At 43.3% G+C, this 25,575-nt stretch overlaps 1 protein-coding gene and 1 long non-coding RNA gene across 4 annotated transcripts in view; both read left to right on the top strand.

The window, feature by feature from the left end:
• Positions 1-4,431, top strand: part of RASGEF1C (RasGEF domain family member 1C) — a 118,546-nt gene extending 114,115 nt beyond the window's left edge. For all 3 annotated transcript variants that reach the window (XM_065555082.1, XM_065555083.1, XM_005295869.5), the window contains 3 exons: positions 1,373-1,496; positions 3,523-3,595; positions 4,067-4,431. In XM_065555082.1, coding sequence (XP_065411154.1) covers positions 1,373-1,496; positions 3,523-3,595; positions 4,067-4,091 — 222 coding nt within the window. In that variant the 3' untranslated portion in view covers positions 4,092-4,431. The remainder of the gene's footprint in view (positions 1-1,372; positions 1,497-3,522; positions 3,596-4,066) is intronic.
• A 315-nt stretch (positions 4,432-4,746) lies between these two features.
• LOC135973199 (uncharacterized) lies at positions 4,747-16,182 on the top strand. Its single transcript, XR_010589924.1, has 2 exons — positions 4,747-4,885; positions 12,269-16,182. It is a non-coding gene; the product is annotated as an uncharacterized LOC135973199 (long non-coding RNA).
• Positions 16,183-25,575: the final 9,393 nt, after the last annotated feature.

The following is a 25,575-nucleotide window of genomic DNA, read 5'->3' as shown; positions in this document are numbered from 1 at the left end:
TCCAGTGTCTCTGTTCAGTCCATTTTGCTATGACACAGAGTTCCTTTCCCAGACTTGAAGTGCTCTGTTTGGCTTGAAAGCTTGTCTTTCCCACCAACAGAAGTTGGTCCAGTAAAAGATATTACCTCACTCTCTATCATGGGACCAACACAGCTACAACTACACTGCAGATAAATAGTTGAGTAATTCTGAGTCCATACACTAGAGGGTGGTGTTGCACTTATGTGACAGGATGCTGAATGCAATGTGCATGCATTCCACTTTTTAATATTGCCTTATGCATCACCCCTGCTGTATTCATGAACTTCTGTGAAAATGCAGAGATGAAGCAGCTTCTGTACAATTGCCCTTGTATAAATAAGAAGAAAATTTGCTCCATCAACTCTCCAGTGCTCTCTGAATCTCATCTGAAAACATCTTTTCTCTTTTGCTTGCTACTCTAAGTTTCTGCCTTCCTTAGAGGCATTGTGGCAGAAGGCTTTCACCACACAGTGAGCCAAGCCTGTTGCTTGTGAGTGTCGAGTGGTGCTTAAGGTGTTGTAAGTTAGAGCCTGATTGTAAGAGGGCCTCTCTCTTCACTACAAGGTAGTGAGGTGACCCCCCTGCTCGCAAACACATACAGTAGCTTGTGAGGGCTAGCACAAGTATAGAGAGTAGCGTAGCCATGGTAGCGTGGCTAAGCTGTGCTGAGTACATACCCACCGTTTTCAGAAGTGTTTGTACTTGACCACTGCCCATGCCTTCGCAGCTACACTAGGCTCCTCGAGCGTCTGTGAGGATGTGAATGCACGCAGGGGGATTACACTCCTAGCTTGCAATGTAGACACAGCTTAACTCAGAACACCGTAGGCATCCTTGTGGCTTGGTGGAACAGGTGTAAGGGGTGGGAGGTCTACTTTACATCATCTCACACATGCCACTTTTGATACAATGCATTTGTCATGTCTATCATATATTGCATGAATATTATATGATATATTCCTGTAAAGCATTTTGTACAAAGCTGTATTCTAAACGCTGAGATGTAATAAACTTGGGACACATCCCAGAATGGCACTGAGTTTTATGCCATCCGTTCTTGAGCAAACCCTATGCATGGAAACGGTAAACTGTTTATTTCTACTTGAGTAGAGCAGGATTTCATGTGGAGATGGAATGTAGGATACCCCAGCCCTGCTTCTTCCCCTTTCAGCACAGTATGGAAACCAAGGGGAAGTCTTATTGAGAAAATGCTCCCTTCTGAATTTCATGGGGTTCCTTTGCAAATGCATATCCGTGCAGTTTGCATTAGGATATCTGCAGCCTCTGCCCAGATGTGATCCTTTCAGTGATGTGATGTTCTTGTACTAAATGGACTTTATAATATTTGCAGAAATTCCTGGAACTGGCTAAACAAGTAGGCGAGTTTATAACATGGAAGCAAGTGGAATGCCCATTTGAACAAGACCATAACATCATCCACTACTTGCATACAGCCCCCATCTTTACTGAGGATGGTAAGAAATCCCTAAATATTTAACCATTCAAAATAATATAAATGTGACTGTTTCTCCATCACCACTGATAAAACCCTTATTCGTGCTCTGGTGATCTCTCACTTTGACCACTGTAAACTGCTCCTTTCTAGCCTTCCTGCCTCTTAACTTGCTCATCACCACTCTATCCAGCGTGCTACTGTGAAAATGACCTTCTGGCCCATTAAGTCATTGTTGTGCCACTTTTCCACCACGTCTCCGCCAGGCATCCTGTAGTAAGTCGCCGCGATGGTACTGCATCTCTAACCAAGGAATGAGGCTATGCAACCACAACAGGGACGATCATGAATGTCAGTCACCCTCTAGCCAAAAGCAGTTCTGGGACTGAGGTCAGGGCTACCTTTCCCTACCAGTCAACAATTTCAGCTCTCCAATCAGAAGTTCTCCAAAGCCCCAGGCTATGGGAGTCCAACTCACGTCCCTCACTCCAATGAGGAAACACTTTATTTTATTTTTTTTTAAGTATTTTAAGACAAATCTTCCATAGTAATTACTTTAAAATATGATCCGATTCCTGTTCTGAAATTAGTCCCTGTCCCATCTGTGTTCCCCATCTCCTCTCTTCCCCCCTCCTATTTGGGGTCTAGCTTGTCACACAGTTTCATTTCGTACGGGATTATTTCAGTCGCATCCTGTTACATCATGTCAGACATATCAAGTGACAGCAGCTACATTCCCATAAGCTAGGCTGCATTTGGGTTTATTTTTCCTTTTGATTCTATGGGCAGTTTTCTACAGCCATCCAAGTTAATCACACCAGACAGTTGTTACTTCATAGGCCACATCAGAAGTCAAAATACAGCTAGGAAAATTAAGCTCCAATCCCAAGAGGAATGACTGCCAAAAAGGAATAATTAAAGTGATTAAAGCAATATGTATGGAAAGGAGAGGGAATGGGGGCTTCAGGTGGTGCTTAGGGTACTATGTGTAGGGGAGTGGGGGTTGTAGATATCTCAAAAGGGCTGTTTTCAGGCTGTATGGTGACCTCAACTCCCTAATTGCTTGCAGACCCTCTCCCCCACATAAAGGGTCATATTCATGCTGGCTTCATGAGATGCCCTCAGTAGAAGGCAGGCTACAGCTGGCCTCCCCTACTGCCAAAGGTAAAGTGCAGTGCAGAAAGACCCGCCATGAGTAAAAGAGAGACAGCGCTGACCGGTCAAATAAAACAAATAAGCTCTCCGTGCCACAATACAGAGTAATAGTGGGCTAACTCTTGAATATTAAAACGTTACTGAATTATATCACAGAATAAAATACAAAGGTGACTGTGGCATTATAGAATAAAGCATAACTAATGGGTATAATGCGAAAATGCCCATGAATACAAATTATGACCGACTTATAAAAGTCCATAAAGTAAGCTAGATGGTAATGCACTAACAGCTTACACAGATGGAATCTTTAATGCGTACCCTTATTTTTGCACTATAAAATGCATCCTGTAGTTCAGGGTTCTTCAAAAAAAGCATTATTAACTTAGATCAGTTTATACGATTATGTATGTCATGAGGGTGTCATTTCTGCATGGCGTTTTCTCACTCTGGCTGCTGGACTTTCATTCTTACCTAGTGTGCTATTTGTTTAACATGCCTTGTCTCTTAAGGAATTTGAAGAGGTTGCAGATGAAAATGGGGGATGGCGGGGGGATTAAATTCAGTGTTAAATGATGTGAACTTAATTTAATGTAGAAGACTGGAGATTTGTCTCTTCAGCTGTCAATCCTTGATTTTTTACTTTTTGATAACGCATTGGGGGCAGGTTTTCAAAGGCACAAATGGGATTTTGGCACCCCGGGCTTTTGGTGAGAGTTAGGCACTTCACCGTCCTTGGATTTTTAAAAACATTCTGTTTATTGTGTGGGACAGTAGTGACAACAGATGAGGAAGATAACATGTACCAGCAAAACTCACAGGGAATGACTGTAGTTTGGGGAGGCAAAGGGATTTGGGGTTCGTAATGATATTTGACTAACAATTTTTATTAGGTTTGTATCTGGCTTCCTATGAAAGTGAAAGTCCGGAGAACCAAATTGAAAAAGAGAGATGGAAATCCTTGAGGTAAGAGTTCAGTTTATAAAACCATAATTACAATACATGCACTACATTGATAGTCAAGAATTAAACTTGACTGAAGTTTGAAAATTTCTTAATGGAACTGGCATCAAAAATGTTGTCTTGTTGATTGTGCTGAAGGTGTTCTCAGCTTAAGGCTCTAGTCTGCAAAGCTGTAACTGGACTGATAAAACAATGGTCCTAATATAAATTATACATTGTAAATAAAAAGTGCCCAGTTTTTATTTACACCGCTCTGGCTGTGTAAAGGTGCCTGGGAGTAGATGTAAAACACTGCCAGAGGGTCATTTATATCCACTTTAAGGCTCTTTTATACTGCCGGACCAATGTAAACGGGCTTTAGTGTAAATGAAAATAAAGCCTCACAAATAATACTGAATGAGCCAAAACCCAAAAGCACTGATTATGCATGCTTCTTTGTTCCATCTTCATCATTATAATGTTTCAAATTTGCAGGTCTACTATTTTGGGAAAGACTTGAAGACTCAGATTATTGCAGTACGACAAGAAAAAAAATCAGCAAAAATATTTTGCACTACTGATTCCAAAGATGCCTATTTGGGATTTAGTTTTCCTTTTTCTTCCTTTTTATTTTTGGACTGCTTAATGTGATGAACTGGATTCATCCATTGAAATTAACAGAATTGACTTACAGTATGCACAATTATGCTTTTCTAATTACTCAAGAGAGGAAGGACAACAGCTTATTTGTGGCCATACCAAAACTATGTCAGTATCACTGTAACCTTGTCTCAGAGGGAAACAAAACAAGAGCAAGGAGAGTCATGGTGCTGCAACAGAGAATGGTCTTTACTGGAAAACTAAAGACGCAGTGTGCACATTTCAGAAGCAGGTGCTTCAAACAGCAGCTCGCCAAATCCTTTGAGTATTGTTAAATCAAATTCTGTCAAATGCAGCAGCAATCTGGTTAATTGCTGAGGAAGGAAAGAAGGATTTTATTTTACATCAGCAGCCTCCTGCCTTGTTGAACAATGCACTGACTTCAGCAGAGATAAGCTGCCCGTGGATAAAAACTCATGTAAACCACATCGGCATGAAAAGTCATGCAAACTCCCAAGAATTTTTACATAGAATGATTTGAACTGTGAACACTGGTTATTTCTTCTTTCTCCAATTGTTCTTGCCTTTCTTACTGTGAATCTTGGCAGACTTCTCTGGGGCGTGAGCTGAAGATGAGACAAAATACAGATGTCCTGCTTTCACTGAAAGCTGTGGGAAGCAAATGGCTCCGAGTCCTACTTACCGCTGTTTAAAGTATGTAATCTATTCCCTAATTCTGTTGATGCTGAGAGAGGTGTTTTTAAGGCGCCTTACCTTATTGACAAGTGATAGACAGGGCCGGCTCCAGGGTTTTGGCCGCCCCAAGCAGCCAAACAAAACAAAACAAAAAGCCGCGATCACGATCTGCGGCGGCAATTCGGCGGGAGGTCCTTCGCTCCGAGCGGGAGTGAGGGACCGTCCGCCGAATTGCCGCCAAACAGCTGGACGTGCCGCCCCTCTCCGAAGTGGCCGCCCCAAGCACCTGTTTGGTAAGCTGGTGCCTGGAGCCGGCCCTGGTGATAGAAGGTGATTGTGTGAGGAAACTCATTGGGTTTGTTTTGTCTCCTCACTTCAGCTTTGGTTCCAGTGCAACACGATATTGGGAGCAGGGCGGGAGAGGAAGAGCAGCCTAGATTTGTGGACTCAAGAGTGCATTTGAGAGATGAAGAGTTTTCACTCTATGTACCAATGCACTAGAGCAGTGGTTCTCAAACTAGGGCCGCCGCTTGTTCAGGGAAAGCCCCTGGCGGGCCGGGCCAGTTTGTTTACCTGTTGCGTCCGCAGGTTCGGCCAATCGCGACTCTCACTGGCTGCGGTTCGCCGCTCCAGGCCAATGGGAGCTGCAGGAAGGACGGCCAGCACATCCCTCGGCCCGCGCTGCTTCCCGCATTGGCCTGGAGCGGCGAACCGCGGCCAGTGGGAGCCGCGATCGGTCGAACCTGTGGATGCGGCAGGTAAACAAACCGGCCCGGCCCGCCAGGGGCTTTCCCTGAACAAGCGGCGGCCCTAGTTTGAGAACCACTGCACTAGAGTAAAGACTTAGCAACACCCCATTTTTATTCTGACTTTTTATGTGCTGAACCGTGCTCCCCACTTTCCTTCCTTGGAGATGATGTGCTGTTTGGAGTGGGGACCGCATCTACCTTTGTGTTTGCAGAAATCAGGGTGCTACAGTAATATAAACATTAAATGACTAAAAATGAATTGGGCTTATACCGGGTGCAAAACAGAACTCTAAAACTAGAGCAAAGCAAACTAGAAGACTGTCCCTATTTCACTCCCATGAGCAGACCCATGGTACTGTTTGTGAGCAGGGGTCAGGTTTGAAAAAAGACCCATGCTAAAGCATAACAGAAATAAAAAATGCCACATTAGACTGAACTGCTCCTTTAATTACAGGCTCAGTGTTGGCACTTTAGCTGTCCCAGTCTTTTTTTTTTTTTTCCTGACCAACATAAAGAGCTCGGTTCTACATTGAAGTCAATGGTAACATTCCTTCAGTAAAGAGCGAAGAATCATGTGCATAACTTATCAGAACTACTGCTGGGTTTAAAAAAAACAAAAAACAAGGCTCATTAGAAACTCGTCTGTGTCTGGCTTTAGCCGGAGAGTTATAGCCATTGCTTCGCACTGCAGTCCTCACCATAGTAACCTGTACCTGAGTGTGGTGTTGCAAGGTGCTCCCTCATTGGGCTACCCTTGAACCACTCAGAAGCTTCATCTGGTATAGGATGCAACTGTCTGTTTCAATTGTTATCCGTAGGGTATATACTGCGCTTATTCCCATAATGCTACACTGGCTTCTGGGGTGCAATTCAGGGTGTTGATTTTGATCTATTAAAGGCCTGTAGGGTATTGGTCATGGCCACCTGAGAGATCACCGCTCTCCCTGTGCTCTGTCATGAGGTTTGACATCGGCTGGGCTACTTTTCCAATAGTTCCTGGATCTGAATACGTATGGGCTAGAGGCAGGGCATTCTCAGTGGAGGGACCAGGGTTCTCCCTTTCCTTTTGTCTGTCAGAGATTGAGTTTGCTGTAGTGTTCCTCTGTTTACTCAAGCTTTTGCCCAAAGCGGCTAACTGCAGGGAGGATGCAGAATTATTTCAGCCTGGGAACCAGTGTTGTTTTGATGCTGTTAATAGGTTTTTTGTATACAAGTGCAAAAGTAGTCAGAGAAGTGTATTTTACAAACCAAAATTTAGAAATGACAGCTACTGAAATGGAACCATTTCCAAAAATGATGACATTAGAAACCTGTTAAATTCCAACCAAATCCAGGGCAATCGTCATATACATATTAATAACAATTCTAAGGCTTATGTGTACTCTCTGAATGGTCATTTTCCTTACTGTATATATCTTCATAACAGGCATATTATGACTTCATTGTGCTAATGGTCTCCTTTTATTGTCTGGAACTGCAGCATCGTTGGATCTGCTTTTTAAAGTGGAAATTATTATTCGTTCTTGAACAGTCAGAAGGAGGCTGAAACAACGAGGAGGTTTTTGTGTGGATACAGACTAACACGGCTACCCCTCTGATACTAGGATAGCGGAGATTCTAGCCCTCCAAAGATATGAACTAAAACCATTATTTTTCTAATCATAATAATTAATAATACTTTTCACTCCCACGACACATTCCAAGAACTCAAAGAACTTTCCAAAATCTATTGAATTAAGCCTCAGGAGATCCTTGTTGGGATCAATAGTTTGGTCAAAACTTTCAAACCTGGTGATTAAAGTTAGGCACCTAAGGGCCAAATCTACAAAGGTATTTAGGCACCTAAAGATGCATTTGGACAGCTAGTGGTATTTTCAAAAGAACTGAGCTGTCTAAATCCCATTTAAATTAATTGGAGTTAGGTCCCCAGGTGCTTTTGAAAATCCCATTAGGTGCCTATTTGTATCTTTAGGCATCTAAATACCTTTAAAAATCTGGCCCCTAAATCCATATGCAGGCGCCTGTTTAAGTGGTCTGTTTTGTAGAGATGCTGAGCGTCCAGAGCGCCCATTGACTTCAGTGAACATTGAGGACAAGCCGTGCTTCACATGAGGCACAGAGCACTTTGTAAAAGTTGGCCCTCAAGGTTGGCGGCTGAGAGAGGCTGACTGCTTCCTGCAAGGTCACTTCAGTGGGAGATGAAGGCACTCAGCAGCCTGCAGGCTTTAAAAATCCTACCCTGCCCTCATTGACATGAATGGCAAAACTCTCACAGGATTCAGCCGGAGCAGGGGAAGGCCCTAAATTTGTCAATTACATCTGTGATTTATGCATGGCTCAACCAAGGAATAAATTCCCATAATAGATGAGAGCATTATGGCCTTGCTTCATTCACCGGTTTAACAAGTAACGGGACAATAGCAACAGAAGATTCCATTAACAGTTTGGGGGTGGACCTCTCACTAAAGTTTTCTAATAATTTTATATCAGCAATAAAATAATAAAAAATAATTTCCAATAGTTTCCCATTACTGACAGGTGAAGAACTCTTCAGAACTGCAAGAAAGTGAGCACCAGGCATTGAGGTGTTATAAAGCATAGAGATTTCTAGACTAATTCACTTATAGTCACTCTGATGGCATTCTAATTCCATTATTTTCAATGGATTTGCATTTAGGAAAACTCCTTATCGAGATTCTACATTGAAGAATAAAGCCAGACTAGACCTGTACTTCAGTAGCGTTACTTGTAGTGTAGAAAACTCCCAATCTAGTAAAATGTGGAAATATTAAACATTAGTATAACTTCTCTACTGTGACTGCAGTAGTCTAAAAAAGTAAACGAACAACAATAGTTCATCTGGGTCTCTCTGGGTGGAGGGATAGCTCAGTGGTTTGAGCATTGACTTGCTAAACCCAGGATTGTGAGTTCAATCCTTGAGGGGACCATTTGGGGATTTAGTTGGGGATTGATCCTGCTTTGAGCAGGGGATTGCACTGGATGATCTCCTGACAGGGCCGGCTCTAGGCACCAACAAAACAAGCTGGTGCTTGGGGCAGCATATTTTTAGGGGCGGCATTCTGGCGCCGGCCATGCCGCCCCTAAAAATGTGCCCCAGCCTCCCTAACTCACCTCCGCTGCTGCTGCTCGCGCGCCGCTGCTCCCCCTCCCTCCCAGGTTTGAGAGCCTGGGAGGGAGGGGTGAGACTCCGAGTGGCCGCGGCGCACGCGCCGCTTCTCCCCCTCCCTCTCTCCCTCCCTCCTAGGCTTGAGAGCCTGGGGGGAGGAGGCAGGGCTGGGGATTTGGAGAAGGGGCGGAGCTGAGGCGGGGCCAGGGGTGGGGTAAGAAAAAAGCGGGGGGGAAGGGGGCGGCCAAAATTGTTTCTGCTTGGGGTGGCAAAAATCCTAGAGCCGGCCCTGTCTCCTGAGGTCCCTTCCAACCCTAATAATCTATGATTCTATGAATTATAGTGGTAGGAGAAGTCATACTTTTACTTCCTAAGGTCTCAGGCCCGCAACTTTGCGGCCTTATGTAGAGCCCAGGAAAAACAAAAGGGCATACTGAGAGGCTTTTGCTTGTGTCAAAGTCAGTGTGATAAGAATGCTTAGTATCTTGCAAAAGACGCTTAGCATGTCACAAAATCATGCCCTAAATTCCAAACCAGCTTCAATCATGTTACCTAGCTAAAAATGGACAGTTGGTTCAGAGCAGCACTAAAGATGCACTTCAAATTGAGAAGCAATTTAAAATGCAGAAATTTTGTTTATCAAGTTGAAAATATCTGCTGATAAGATAATCACACACTTAAAATCAGTCCAATCCCTTACGCATCCCCTGGTACCTTTTATCATGTTTTTATTGTAAATATATTGTATACTTTTTTAAAACATGGGCACTGTTTTGCTCATGATTGTAAACCATTTGGAATGGAGCTCAGATTATTGAATATCTAGGTTACTTGTCAGCAGTGATTGTGATATTATTGCTATTCATATCACTGTAAAAGGAGTACAAAGATAATGCAATCTAGCCTTAGAATGACTTTGTTTTAAATTCACGTAGGGCCTGATCCAAAGCACAATGACGTGCCAATGGAAAAATTCCTATTCATATCAAAGACTTTAGATCAGACCTACAATTACTTGACATTTTGCTGTTGAAAATCATTGATAGAGAAGAAATTATAATGGTGAATGGTTGTAGTTATTGGCCCTTATCTTGGGACCAGATGCTGCCCTCGGCAGGGCCGGCGTAACCCATTAGGCGACCTAGGCGGTCGCCTAGGGCACTAACATTTGGGGGGCTGCGACCGCGGCGGCCGGATCTTCGGCTGTCCCGGTCGTCGGCGGTATTTCGGGGGCGGGACCTTCCGCCGTCTCTGTCGGGGGTGGCATTTCGGGGGCGGGACCTTCCGCCGCCTAGTGCGGCAAAAAAGCTGGCAGCGCTCCTGGCCCTTGGATACACAGTTGTACTTACCAGAGGTCAAAATTTGGCCTTCGTGTGACCTTTCATTGACTTCATTGGAGTTACAGCAGCTTAGACTAGGGCTGAAATTGGCTTGAGTTCATTTATACATCTGAGATCAGAATTTGGCCTTTGTGCTTTACAAACTTTTTTCTCTATTCAAACTGGCAGAAGCTATCAATACTGTCTAAGGAGTATCTTTAATTGGAAGACAAAAACCCTTTGATTTTGGATCTGAATCTTTTCTCATGACAGGTTTAGGAAATAAGAAGGAAAAAGGTAAAAGACAATTGGTCGATGCTCATTGGTTTAAAACTGGACCAAAAGCTCCTCCCGTTTTTGTGCTTTTTATGGCTTTTTTTAATTCTGCCTTTGGTTGTGGACATGCAGCTTCCATTGACATCAGATGATGCCTCCCACATGCATCTAAAGGCAGAATTTGGTCCTAAGTGTTTTGGGGTTTGAAAGCAAAGTGCTTCAGAGAGCTGTTTCTTATAAAGAGGCAATTAAAGCCCAACACTCATGAGCAACCGTGACCCTACAATCACAACTCTGCACACTGATCTTCATAACTTGGAGTCTAGTCATCCCCTCCTCCTTCTGTGAGCACTAGGGCCTCAGATCATGGGTCTGGGAAGAAGGGTGAGGAAAGAGTGCAGACTTGCTCCCCTGCAATAGTACCTGTTCAAGTTCCTTCATGTGTGTATGAGGATTTGGGCTTCCAAGGTCAGGAAGGGATGGGCTGGAAGTAACCCAGTGTGCAGGAGCAACCCCTCTCTTTGTCAGTAACCTTCTTTAACCATGTGAGGATTCTCTGCTGAGTGGAATTCCCTGCTCCCTCAGTGGTGAGGGCAATGGCTGGCAAGGAAGCATGGAATCATGACCAGGGATCCTAGAAATCCGTTTGCCCCAGAAAAACACCGAATTTGCATTTTTATAGAGAATCATTAGTTTTTACATTTTATGGGGAAAATATGTATATTAACTACTAATGACATTTTACTGAACGTACCACTGTCACTTACTCAGTGTGTGCAGCCTCCCCCTCATTTTGCTTGATTTTTGAATGCATCTTAAATGTACATACAGTAGAATCCCATTTATCTGAACCTTCATTATCTGGCTCTCTGTGTTAGTTGATCCACCAACCACCCAGGGCTGACAGCAGCAGGGCTCAAGTGGTTAGCCCTGGGTAGCTGGTGGTTCGGTTAATACAGAAAGCCAGATAATGGAGGCCCGGCTAAAGAGGGGTCTACTATATTTCAATAAAACATTGTGTTCAACTGATACATATATATTGTCGCTAGGGAAACTAAAGTGCAGCGTTTCATTTTAATGGGAAAATACGGATTTTTATGGGTTTTTTATTGGAGAATTTGGAGGAGTTTATCACGAAAAACCAGGATCCCGGATCCTGACCAGGAAGCAGTGCAGACCCTATAGGTCTCCATGTAGCTGAACCTGGTTTCTCTAGGTTTCCTGAGATCCATTTGGTTCTTGGGACATACCCTGGTTTAGGGGATGATCCTCCTGGCAGTTTTGCATGGAGACAGATCACATTTCCTCTCCCAGTAGAATAATTCTGAGGAAACTCTGTGAACTTGGAAGTTGTAGAGGGGATTTTAATCTATGGAGGAGAATTTTGTGCTTGTCTAGGAGACAGATTTTTAATCCAAGTTTCCGTGATGTCTTCTAAACAGCAAGCCAAAACAACTACTTTAAAAATCGAGAAATGCCTCGATGGTGTCGTGTTGCCAACTTTCATACTTCATTGTGTTGCTGCAGAATGGAAATGTCAACCCTCGCTAAGGGGTTATTTAAATCTGAGCATACACAGCTCCCATTAATGTCAGTGTCAGCTAAGCACACACAGAGAGACGAGTATGCAGCAAAACGTGAAAGCTGTACCAAGCCTTTTGTGTCAGACTTGGGTATTTTGTGATGAAATTATACCACCTTAAGTGGTATCCCAATATTTCTAGTTCTTTCCCATACTGGTGTTAACATCGTTGTACAGAGCCAAGCCACGAGCTGAGCGAAAGGAGCAGGAATCAAGTTATCCTTTTTTATGGCAACGTTCTTGCAGGCTGATATTCAATTGTGCATTTATTTATTTCACTGTTGTATGAAAAACAAAGCACTCATCCAGCTACTAATTCTTTTTTTTTTCTAATGTGTCTTCCTCCAGCATCTTCATGTGCATTTCAAAATGTTAGCGACGGACTGAATACACTTAAGAGTGTGAGTCTGCACTGCATTGCCCCTTGTATTGTCATTTACACTTGTGTGACAGGGATGTCAGAGGCTACCAGATCAGATGGGGAATGATTTGCATGCACTGTGTGCAGAGGCGAAAATGACTACCCAAGGTGTAAGGCATCAGAGAGACAGGCTGTAGGCCTACAGGTACTGAAAAGGGCTGATATATGAGTCAACAGTGTGATGCTGTTGCAAAAAAAGAAAACATGATTCTGGGATGTATTAACAGGTGTGTTGTGAGCAAGACACGAGAAGTCATTCTTCCGCTCTACTCTGCTCTGGTTAGGCCTCAGCTGGAGTATTGTGTCCAGTTCTGGGCACCGCATTTCAAGAAAGATGTGGAGAAATTGGAAAGGGTCCAGAGAAGAGCAACAAGAATGATTAAAGGTCTTGAGAACATGACCTATGAAGGAAGGCTGAAAGAATTGGGTTTGTTTAGTTTGGAAAAGAGAAGATTGAGAGGGGACATGAGAGCAGTTTTCAGGTATCTAAAAGGGTGTCATAAGGAGGAGGGAGAAAACTTGTTCAACTTAGGCTCTAAGGATAGAACAAGAAGAAATGGACTTAAACTGCAGTAAGGGAGGTCTAGGTTGGACATTAGGAAAAAGTTCCTAACTGTCAGGGTGGTTAAACACTGGAATAAATTGCCTAGGGAGGTTGTGGAATCTCCATCTCTGGAGATATTTAAGAGTACGTTAGATAAATGTCTATCCAGGATGGTCTAGACAGTATTTGGTCCTGCCATGCGGGCAGGGGACTGGACTCGATGACCTCTCGAGGTCCCTTCCAGTCCTAGAATCTATGAATCTACTCCTGCTTTGTTGTTTCTTTTTAGTTAATTTAATTAAATAACTAATATTTAAGAATAGCTACAGCAAAGAAGGTGGATTTTGCAGTAGAAGTGAGTCTGCCGAGTGGCTCTCACTCTGGTTCTTAGCAGTTACTTTCTTGTAAGTTTCCAACAGACAGTGGGTGAAATTCTCCCTGGCATCCTCGGCACGAGGGCTAGAATGGGATTCAAGTGGTGCATAAGCCTTGGGGTGGTCCTCTGCACCGGGATGGATTTCATCCAACATGAGGATGAAAAAAGGATACACCAAAAGCCATCATACAACCAGTTTATAGAACCATTGGAGGTGGGCAAACCAGAGAGCACATGGCATTAGGCTTTGGTGAAACATAGATTCATAGATTTCATTTTCTAGGCAGCTGAAGTAGGACAAATGTAACAGAACTTTCAAGTATCTCATCTCCCCAGGAGCAGAGAGAATTAGTATTCACGTATGAGATAAATACTTGAGTGTTACTCACTGCGCAATCTGGCCTTTAACAATAATCCTCAATAACTTTACTGACCAGTATCTCAGGAGTATTAGTCTCCAATAAAACACAGATATTTTGGGAAGGGGACCTTTTCGATTAAATGTGAAGCAATAGTAGGGTGACCATGTTTCCCAAAGGGAAAACGGAACACTGCGTGGGGCTAGCCCAAGCCCACCCTCCCCCTACACAGGGCTGGCCCGAGCTGCTCGCCCGAACACTGACCCCCTCCCCGCACGGGGCTGGGGTCACTGCTTGCCCGAGCCCTGCCTGCCCATCCCTCTCCTCCCCCCCTCTCCCCGCGAGGCTGGGGCTAGCGTTGCTGCTCACCCGAGCCATGCCTGCCCCCTTTTACCCCCCCAAAAGTCTGAGGCTGGCATCGCTGCTCGCTCAAGCCCTGCCTGCTCCCCACCGGAGCCCTGCCTTCCCCCCGCACAGGGCTGTTTGCTCTTGCCAACTTGATCAGTTGGCAAGAGCAAACGGGACAAATGCCCACTTTTGTCAAAAAATGTCAGGACGGCTGGAACAGGGCTTAAAAAAGGGACTGTCACGGCCAAAAGGGGACGTACGGTCACCCTAAGCAAATAGCCAGACCAATTAAAAACTGCCGGGACTTTTCTTGTTGTCTGGCTGCTCCTCTCAACCATGAATTCCGTTTGAGTCAGTCTTACTCCCATCTGTGCTCCCCTTCTGCCGTTGTGGACAGACTCAGATTGTTGCCCTGCAAATGGAAGAAATCTGGGTGAGCCTAGAAAAGCTGCTAACTTCCTCCTGGATGCCTTTGCCTCTGTTGAGGAGGGCTTATGACTAACAAGCAGCTCTTCCAAAACTTCAGTAGACGTTTCGTATCCTCCTGTGGCATAAGCAGGCTCTGTAATCATACCCTAGTGCCCTCAGCCCAAAAGACCAGGGTTAGGTCTCCCTTCAGAGCATTGCCTGCTATATCAAACAGCCAGCATAGGCTACTGTTGCAGCAGCAGGAAACCTTCCTACTTCTGTGAAGCTCCCAGGCCTTGCTGAAGGGGGGAAGACTCTGGATTCACAAGCTCAAACATCCTGTAAGTCAAATATTTGACCTAGCCAACCTCGCTTCAAGGCATCGTGGCCTGCCATCTAAACCCAGTTCACTACAAAAAGTACTGGAGCACTGGTACTTTCCAGATTACTGTAACCCTATCAGCTAGCTGTATCTGACCAATACTGTGTCAATCCTATAATGAGCACCTTTTAATGTTCCTGTCTTCCTGGAATGACTAACCGTATAATGGCTCTCTGGAGTTTGACGCACCCGTGGACAAGTCTGAGTTTGGGGGTGTAGCCTGGGTAGTTGAGGAATACGGGCTCCTATGTGTTTTCATAGCAGACCAAGCCTGCTTAAAGTTTACAGTATGCTTTTCTCTCAGATTTCTACGGCCTGTATCTGGCAATAGGATGTATTGGATCTTGTACTGGGATGACTTGTTACAGTTCAGTATTTCTTTGCTTATCTCATTAACTCTTCACATTCAGTGAAAGGGACAAGCTCAGTGCTATTAAATTAAAGGAAGCTTTTAAAGAGATGATTCTTACACAGACATGTGCAATGAGTAACTTCCCCTAGGAGGTAGTCTGTAAAAAAGAGTGAAACTGCTGGTGTCACAATTATGGAAAATAAATCAGTGTCCAGGGTTCAGAACGCTGGGATCTATGCCATGAATCTTAAAAAGTATGAGCATTCAATCTGCATAGGACAGACATCCGATTTAAGAGTTGTTGCACTTTTAGCAAGTTTTATGAAATGTGAAAGCATCTGCTACTGCTGGCTCCTACATGGACTCAAAAGCATTACTGTACATTCCAAATGTCTACCAAATTTTACCAGTGGTGTTATCAAAACTCTGGTTTTTATCCGTCTGCTATACAACTCCCTGCACAACTGTGCTTGGAAAACTGGGCACTATGTTGTGATAGATATTTTTTTTTTATAAAGCAAGAACCAAACTGGGCATTGAAAGAAATATGGTATTAAAGATGCAAGTGTCTCCTGATCACCTGAGCACGGGTACTGAGTAGCTGTGTTTTTTCCTGCAATTTATTTCTTTGTTTGTTGTTGTTGTTTTAAACCCAAGTTCCTTCATATTCAGGTCAAATAGGTATCCCAGCAACACCTTTTGTTAAATAGGAATTATGATTTTGTGACTGTACATAGACCTTACATAATTTTCATGGTAATGTGCATACTATACCCTGCATAAACACTGCAAAAATAGCATGGTCATCAGTACGCTTTATAGCTGTTTGTGGAAAATGTCTTAACCTACATTCATGATTATAGTATCCACCCCACTCCAATGCCTTTTTATACAGCTGTGGTGAGATTGTTATGGACCCCTTTTGTCAGTCATGTTCAAGCTAATTTACTTATGTATAGAATTTATATATTACAAACCTAATTTATACTGTGTTTTAACAGTTTGCCTGAACTGTCTCTGGTTTCTAAATTTTGTAATGTGAGTGTCAAATAAAAAAAATCAATGAAATGTTGGTGGTGTTGGTTCAGTTTTTTTATGCATGTGGAATTTTATTCTTGGAGGAGACTTTGATAATTGGATCATCAGAACAGACAGCAAATTCTTTCTGCTTCTAAAGTCCCTCTAAAAAAAGACAGACAAACCTGATTGCACCAGGCAGTTTTCAAATAAACAGGTAAATTGAGAAACGCCTCATAATTTCTGCAGTTTTTCTGGGGTTTCCACTTTGCTGTTTTATTTTTTTCCTGTGTAGGTATGAGATATCCCATCTCCTAGAACTGGAAGGGACTGTGAAAGGTCATTGAGTCCAGCCCCCTGCCTTCACTAGCAGGACCAAGTACTTATTTTGCCCCAGATCCCCAAGTGGGCCCTTCAAGGATTGAACTCACAACCCTGGGTTTAGCAGGCTAATGCTCAAACCACTGAGCTATCCTTCCCCCCATTGCACTGCACAGTACATCACAATAAAAGCAAAACACTGATTGTCTTGATTACTAGTTATCAGAGCTTAAGAAAATGTTGCTACAAACATGAATCCCAGACTCATAACATCTTCTGACTCACGGGTGCTATGAAGGTTGAAGATTTCACAGTCATGTAATATACAATTCCCTCATATGACCATGTTTCATTATATTATGATTGTTATTTGCATTGCAGTAGTACCAATTGAAATGCTTACTATGTGGTAAGCATTTATAGTAAGAGTCAACCCTGAAGAAGCAAAGTGACATGCCCAGTCACACAGGAGGTGAGTGGCATAGAAGTCCGGTCGCCTGTCCCATCCTGTGTCCTGTCCACTGAATCACACTGCCTCTCTAATTGTACTACTTCTACTGAACATGCAGGCTGATCCTGCATTGCTTTTACTCATGTGAGTAGTCCTTACCCATTGGAGTCATATCACTGACTCCAAATCTTGCAAATCCTTATTCACACAATGACAGGTTTCAGAGTAGCAGCCGTGTTAGTCTGTAGCCGCAAAAAGAACAGGAGTACTTGTGGCACCTAATAAATTTGTTAGTCTCTAAGGTGCCACAAGTACTCCTGTTCTTTATTCACACAAGTGACCCTTGCTTGTGTGAACAGTGCCATTTTTTTTTCTATTGAGTAGTTCTGACTCGTGAAAAGTCCCACTGTCTTCTCTAGTGAGTAAGGTTTTGAAGGCTCTGGGACATAGACAGTAGCAAAAGAACTAGTGAGTGCAGAGCAGGATGAGAGAACAAATAACACGAGAATTGTGTAGTCATGTTGCTACTGGAAGATAGAACACTGATGAGCTGTATAAGAACCTATATAGAATAGAAAAGGGGTAGCAGTCCCACTACCCCGTCCCCTCCAACCTGCCCCTTTTGGGGATGCTGGATAACACTGCCACCATCTCTCTCCCCCTTCCACAGTCTGTCCCATAGTATTACAGCTGGAAATTCTGTAAACAATTTTACCCCTTCAGAAATGTGATCGGTATAATTCATGAGACCATTACAATCAATGATATCCTTCTGAGCCCTTTGCTGAACTGTTCTATGTTATCTCTTTATCACTGCTGTTATCTCCCTGAATTTACACATGCCATGATAACCTAGGACATTCCCCCCTCGCAGAAGGCTTCAGGGAGTGAATGTTGGCTTTCTCTACACATCTTAGAAATGCGCCCTGTGTTTTTCCAAAACCATCCACCCCAGCCCTCTTCTTAAATGTGACATGAGTTGCTGTCATTACCATGTCCTAGAGCATCCAGACAAAGCTCACTTCCAGTACTGACCAACCCAGTGGATCTACAACACTAGTGCCAGCAGCACATAAACCAAACTGCAGTACACACATTGGAAATCTGTTACAAAGACAACTAATGCAAAACATAACTACTAACCAACCTCTAGCATTGACCAGAGAGCAGAAATATGAAATCAACAAATCCTTAATTAAGAGAGGCCAGGTGGCCTGAGCACAGTACAGGAAGCTAGGAACTGACACTGTCTGTGGCTTTGGACAAGGCACTTAACCTCAGCTTTCATTTTCCCAGCTGTAAAATGGGAGATTAAATCATATTTAGCTCTATCACATAACTGCCTGAGGATGGCTCAGTTCATGTTCTAAAGCACCCTGAAGATGACAAGTGCTATATGAAGGCTATGTATTGTTAACCCCAAAGATTAAATAAAAGGAATAAATTCAGAAATTTGTATTGTGAAGCAAATACTGCCAACACAGTCTCACCTGATTTTATAGATACTGTATATTTATAGAGAGAGAGACACACACACACACACAAAAAGCGCCCACCACACTGACTCACAATAAAAACTTCAATTATTTTCAAGTAGGTTTGTATCAAAAATATCTTCTCAAACTCCTGTCAGTCTCAGTAACTCCACAGCACGTGAAACCACGTTCCCTTCCCCAAGCTGCCAAGATTAGAACTCCTCTGCTCTTATTTCCTCATGGTTAGCTAACAACGCCCTCAAAAAAGGCCATTTATAGATGGGCTATTTCCACCTTTGATACATAATTCTGCCTGCGTAAACCTGTCACATTGGGTGAAAATATGCTCACAGATTGTATTCTCTATAGCAGAGGTTCTCAAACTATGGTCCACGGACGAGCTCCAATCAGGTGGTCCACAGATAGTTCCCTCTAAGGTGCGCGCCTGGGCGGCTGCACATGAGAGAATGAAGGGCCACCCACCTAATTAGTGAAGCTGTGCAGGCGTGGCTCCACTAAATAGTTGCCTGGACCCTGGAGAAGACGCACATGGAAGGTGAGGTGGTGGCCTTGAGGGGAATATGGGGCAGGTGGGAGGGGGCAGTGGGGTAAGAAGAGGGGGAATTTGGGATGTGCAGGCTGCGACGGCCAGAGAAAGGAGACTTTGCCCAGCTCCAGGGCTGCGGCTGCCGGGGAGAGACGTTCCTCCTTCCCAGCCTCAGCTCTGTGGCGGGGGAGATACCCCTCCTCCTTCCCAACTCCAGTTTGGGGGCTACTGTGGTAAGGGAGAGAGGGAGAGACAGCCCTTCTTCCCAGCCCAGCTCAGTGGCTGCTGTGGCGGGGGAGCCCCCCCCCCCCCTTCTTCCCAGCCCCAGCTTGGGGGCTGCCATGGCAGGGGAGAGAGGGCACATCCATTGCATTAGAAAGGTAAGACTACTGATATTAAAATATGAGTTGTGTGCTTTTATTTGTAGAACAAAAAACATTAATTATTATTCAGGTTTTTTTATATAGCACTTTTATCCAAAGCGCTTTACAATAGTTAGCTAACGGTACAAACAACATTTGGAAATATCATTTAAGTGGTCCACCGAGACCCTCAATAATTTTTAAGTGGTCCGCGGAAAAAAAAGTTTGAGAACCACTGATCTACAGGACACTCCTAGAATATCAGCAGCCTGATTCCCACTGCTGCTGGGCCACCACTGCCATCTGCTGAACAGAAAGGAAAACTAAATAGTAATCATCAAAACAAATGGAATGTTTGTTCCCCTTCGTGTTAATATTATGTTCCTTTTTTAACTAATGTAACAGTTTGTGTGCAAGCATTTTGTTCTGCACACCCCACACACAGGTGCAAGGTTTGAAGCGCTGCTCTCAAATATGTAGCTCTAGCCAATTAAATGATTGGCTACATTTTTGTTATTAACACTCATGTATAGAAACCCACTTACCAGGCAGCACAAGGGAACCCACTTACCAGGCAGCACAAGGGAACCCACTTACCAGGCAGCACAAGTGCAGACGAAGCACTGGCAGAGCCAGGAAGAGAATGCAGCTACCTGTCCATTGTCTTCTGCAGCATCCATCCACGTGAACTAGTCTGTAACGCCACTACGCTCTCCTCTTCCCAAGCTCTCCTCGAGACCCACTTAAAAAAGATGTTCATGAGAAATTGTCACTGGCATTGGCTAGATAGCAGGCCAATTGCAACCGAAAAAACCCATTATTGTGATTTATCCTTCTTCCTTGCCCTTCTTCTAGTGCTTGTTTTCTGAGTTTGTGAGCTTCTGGGGACAGGGACTATTATCATATGTTTGGAAAGCTCTTAGCATATTGTAGATGCTGTTGTAATGGTAATAAATGCTAATAATTAATCCTCCAACCCTCTAGATCTTAGTTCCTCTTCATACTGAAGAACAAGCGGAGAAATGGGATTTTCAGTTTGATGGAATCCGTGTTTAAAACCTTACCTCCAAGAACTCTTTCTCCAAGGAAATCTTAATGAAACAGTTCACACAAAGCTAAAATGCCATGCTTGTCCACAATACGTGCATGACTAGTCGCTAGTACTTAGCAGGAGTAAAAGTGAAAAACCAATTGTGCACGTACACTAAAGTCATGTTTCACTTTAGGTATACAGTCAGTTATAGTAAAAGCCATGGTACACCTTAGCTGTTCAGTACTAGTTTGGGAAGGCGTTGCTCCAGGAAAACAAATCCCAGAGTGTGCGCCAGAGTCTTGCCAGCCCTGCTATGCCAAGGATGACATTTCCACAGAGTGCTCTGTGGCTGAGTCATTAGGAAGGAGAATCCCAAATATATCCACTTTATCTTCAGAGATTTAAATTTCCCCTCCGAAAGGCTACTGTAAATAAATGAATCTGAGTACTGATGTATTTCAATGATAGTTCAGGTCCAGTTTCCTATTATTTGGACTTGCTTCTCTCAACACTGGGTTGGTTGGGGTTCATCAAATCACACTGCTCCATGTGTATGCTGAGTGCCACAGGAATCAGGAAGAAAATTTTCCAGTGTACAGAATTGTACATGTGGTCAGATGCACTATACCAAGGGTTTGCTTACCTCTGCAGCATCGGTGCTGAAGCAGGATACCAAACGTTATTTATTATAGAAAATTCCATGTTCCCACAGATATCAAGTGCCATATAACAAGTTCTAAGGAACCAGACTCTGCCACTCTTCCTCTCTGATTTTGCAAGTAGTTCCACTGAAATCAATCAACTGGATCTACCAATTTTGGGCCCCATCAAGAATAAGAAATAGATGGTCTCATTGATTCACTTTTGCTGAGTGATGCATTCATTCTCTCTATTTAGGGTTCCAATCAATTCTCCAATGGCTAATAATGGCATGGAGGATGACTGGTTGCAGCTTTCTGGCTTAGATAGGAAATCAATTGTATTAGATATTACTGGCTGGCTCTAGGGTTTCCCAAGGGGGAAAAAAAAAAAACTCTGAGAGCGCAGCTGCCGAAGCAACAACAACCACCACAACCTCCCGGAATGCCGCCCTTGGAATTGTGCTTGGTTTGCTGGTGCCTAGAGCTGGTCCTGTGCAAGGCCTTCTGGTATTATGTAGGAGAGAAACCCTGAGGACAATCTGTGAGCCATTTGTTTAAGTCTGTCCATGATAATATAATTAGTCAACCTAGACACCAAATTGCCACAAAAGTTTAGAAACAGGAGAAAACTTTCTCTGGCTCTCACAGAGAATATGAATCACCTAGCGAACAAAGTGAGAGAATGTAATGTTTGGTCAATTTGTTATGAGGAATTGAGGCTGTATTCATAAACAGAGAGAAACAATTTTTAGACTGTACAATTCATTATAAAACCTGACAAAGACAGTAATAAATTGGCTACTGATGCTAGGTGAGGGATAAAGAGGTAGAGATATATAGTCCCTTTTAGCCTTTAAAAAGGGATCATTTCAGAATCTAGAGCTGATGCAGCGCATGAGATACTGTTTGTTAAGCATGTATCTCACTCTCGGCATGGCACTAGTGCTTTGAGATCTGCACTGGATGCCTGTTGCTTTATGGGTATAGTTTAAGGCAGGGGTAGGCAACCTATGGCATGCGCGCCAAAGGCAGCACACGAGCTGATTTTCAGTGGCACTCACACAGCCCGGGTCCTGGCCACCACTCCGGGGGGCTCTACATTTTAATTTAATTTTAAATGAAGCTTCTTAAACGTTTAAAAACCTTATTTACTTTACATACAACAATAGTTTAGTTATATAATATAGACTTATAGAGACCTTCTAAAAACGTTAAAATGTATTACTGGCACGCGAAACCTTAAATTAGAGTGAATAAATGAAGACTTGGCACACCACTTCTGAAAGGTTGCCGACCCTTGGTTTAAGGTGTTAATTCTGAGCTAAAATACTTTGAATGGTTTAGGAACTGCCTACCTCAGAGGCCTCCTCTTTCCCTGTACAACACTGCCATACGAGATCAGAAGATGCACTCAAGAGCTCCTGAAGTATTATTTCGCTGGTGCTTGAAGCATAAACCTCAATTAAATGACCAAACTGTGTGTAAATCATGCTGACTACACCACTGTCATACTTCGGGGTGCGATTCAGATCACTAAGGAGTTGTGTCATATAGCCTGATCTATAGATAATGTATTCATTATATTGATTACTGAAGAATTCCCAGTTAGCACTTTGAGGGTAGACAGATTCTTGTCCCAAGCTCAGGCCCAGTATTATTAAAATTACTATATACCGGTAGTTGGGAACCCCGATGTGCACAGTTGCAACACTCACACTATAGGAACTCTTCTATATTTACGAATAGTTTATTAATATTTTTAGCAAAGTTACAGTCAGACTCAGTAAGGGAGATAGAGAGACTACAGCAATGTACATCTGAACATCCATCTACTCAAACCATTCCTTGCAGAACAACCTGAAAAGTTACCAGTTGGCTTCTTCATCATCTTCTTCAACATCACCAGTGGGCATTATTCTGGCACCTCCCAAGGGATCTCTCTCCTACTGCCCACACGCTGGGATGCAACATTTATAATATGTGATGCTGATGCCCTGATATCTAATGCATATTCAGTAGGGGTTTTCCTTTTCCTCATTTGCATTTCTTCATCCTACTAATGTTGAGGTGTCCTTCTTTTATAAGTTAGTATATTAATAGATGTAACTACCATTTCAGCTCATCATCATACTTGTCACCCCTTGCTGAAGCAGATTCACGGTTATTACTTCCATGTTCCTTGTGGTAGCACGTACGGGAACATTCTAACGCCTACCATTGAGCAAGCTCTTCTTAGTTCCCCAAATCTAAAGATAACCCTTAATCTATGGCTATAGCCTCACTCTGGCTTCCACCAGCCTTGGTTACAAGCAGCAAGGTGACCCCAACATACTCCCAGTCCTGAATTTCCCCTAAACCATGTGCTCTGCAATGTCCAGCCCTCTCCTGGGCCACTCAGAGAAATAATAAGGTTTGTTGCGCCTATAAAAAGAAAAAAGCACACTACAGCTTACACACTTAACTGGAGTAAACACACCCTTCCCTTCAAACATAGCACTGAGTTAGTTTATAGTATCAATAAAACAAATGTATTAACAATAGGACATAGGTTAAGTGATGTCAAGTAAAAGGAACAAAGTTAGACAGGGTTAAAGCAAATAAAATTGAAAACATACATCTAAAGTCTAAAATTTAATCTTGCAAGATACAGGCTAGGCTTCGTTCAAGATGAGTTCTTTCACCAATTTTCCTTTTTCCCAGCCATGGCTGATTTTCTCTCAGTCAGGACCTGCCACAGAAGCACAAGGAGCTAGTCACCCTTGTCTTCCTAGGCAAAAGATCTTTGCCTAAGCAGGTTTCTCACCTATATTCAGTTTCTAGAGACTTCAACCTCGCCTTGTTTCTCCCTTTGTTTGGACATAGACTGTAAAGCCTAATATCAGTAAGTATCCATAAATTCTTTATATAGTGCTAATACATACATTTTACAATGACATTAATCACCAGTGTGTCATAAACTTTTATAAAACACTTCATTTGATAAATTTTTATAATACAGTAATATTGTATGCAATCAGTTGATTCCATTTCTTATCACTTGAGGTTCAAACCCCTTGTCTTTATAGCCCAGATAAAGTTTCTCTTTCCTGATGGAAGCTGTCTCCACCCTGACTTGTTAGCAAGATAGCCTTGTTCACCCAATATGTAAATGGACCTTCACTGTCTCTGCCTGATGACCAGACTGGTCAGAGAAGCAAATACACTTTCCTTTATCTAGGGCAGATCTGTTTACCAATTTCCCCTGACATGCCTGGTTTAAACACATTTTAGTCATCATTCCAGCATATATCCATAACTCACACATACATCATGCAAGAGCATTAATGATCAGCGAGTTTATTAGTTTTCCAATGACATATTACATGACACCTTTTAGATACAGATTATAACCAGAGTGAGTTGGTCAGGACAGCTGAAACCCATTACCTGATACCAGTGAGCCCTTGCCCTCTGGCACTGGGATGCTTTAAGGGTCACACAACCTCAGTTAGTGGGGCTGATATCTTTACCTTATCTTCTGGTTGCTTCCCTTTGCTTACCATCATCTCCTCAGTCTTCTCAAGGATGTAACCTCAGCTAGCTCACATTCATCCATGCTCATATATTGAGAATGAAACTAAACCACACTCTCTGGGTCAGGCAAAATGGATAGATGGAGCTGAGTATTATCAGCATATAGAAAATATGAGATTTCATCCCATGTCTCCTCCCTATTTCCCTCACCCTGCAATGGCCCTATATACTGGAGAGGAGGGATGATATGACGAGGCCTTGTGTGGCACCCTCAGGAGAGAAAAATAATTACCTGAAACTACTCTCTGGGATCGCTCATATGGAGAGAATGAAGCCATCACAAGGCAGCCGGGTCCCCAAGTTAGCTGGCAGTAGTCCATGATCAATGTGTGATAGATCAAGTAATATCAGTATGGACATCTTATCTTCAACTCTTGCCAGAAAATCATTGACCAGTGCAGCTTCAGGTGCTGTAGCCTGTTCTGAAGCCAGACTGACAAGGATTGAGAAGCTCAGAGGCATCTATGTAACCTGCTCCACAATCCTAGCCAGAAATGGAAGATCAGGATGACCTTCCTTAAAGGAGGTCATGACATTCTCCATTAGAAAAGGACTCAGTGTTTCCTCACTAGCCTTCACCAGACAGGTAGGGCATGAGTCCAAAGCATGGGTTGTGGAATAGAGTCCAGCATGTCAAGAACTTCACAGAGCAGCACCAGCACAGGTTCTACCATTGACCTAGCAGGGTCCTGCTCTGCTGTCACAGATACAGACAGCTCAGTACGGAGCCTGAGCACAATTCTCTGCAAAATATCAAAAGCTGTTTCCTCCCAGAGGGAAATGCAAAAATGAGTCCCCAGAGGAAAGCAGCCTAGACAGAGTGGGCTATGTGCTATGCAGGTAGATCTGCTGAGGGAGATGGTGGAAGTACTAACATCTCCTTCATCTCCTGCACAACCAAGGGCATAGGAGCTCAGGTGCAATAAGGGTCAGGTGCAATAAGGACATATTACTACATTATTCACCGGTGTGGTTAGTAGCAGCTGCCCTGGGTGCAGCTATCACAGTATTCATTCTCTCACAACCTTCCTGTGGGGTTGTTTCC

The sequence above is a fragment of the Chrysemys picta genome, chromosome 8 (assembly GCF_011386835.1).
Source record: "Chrysemys picta bellii isolate R12L10 chromosome 8, ASM1138683v2, whole genome shotgun sequence".
In the NCBI taxonomy this organism is placed as follows: Eukaryota; Metazoa; Chordata; order Testudines; family Emydidae; genus Chrysemys; species Chrysemys picta.
Note: the sequence above shows the minus strand (reverse complement) of the source record. Positions and strands in the feature narration are given on the sequence as shown.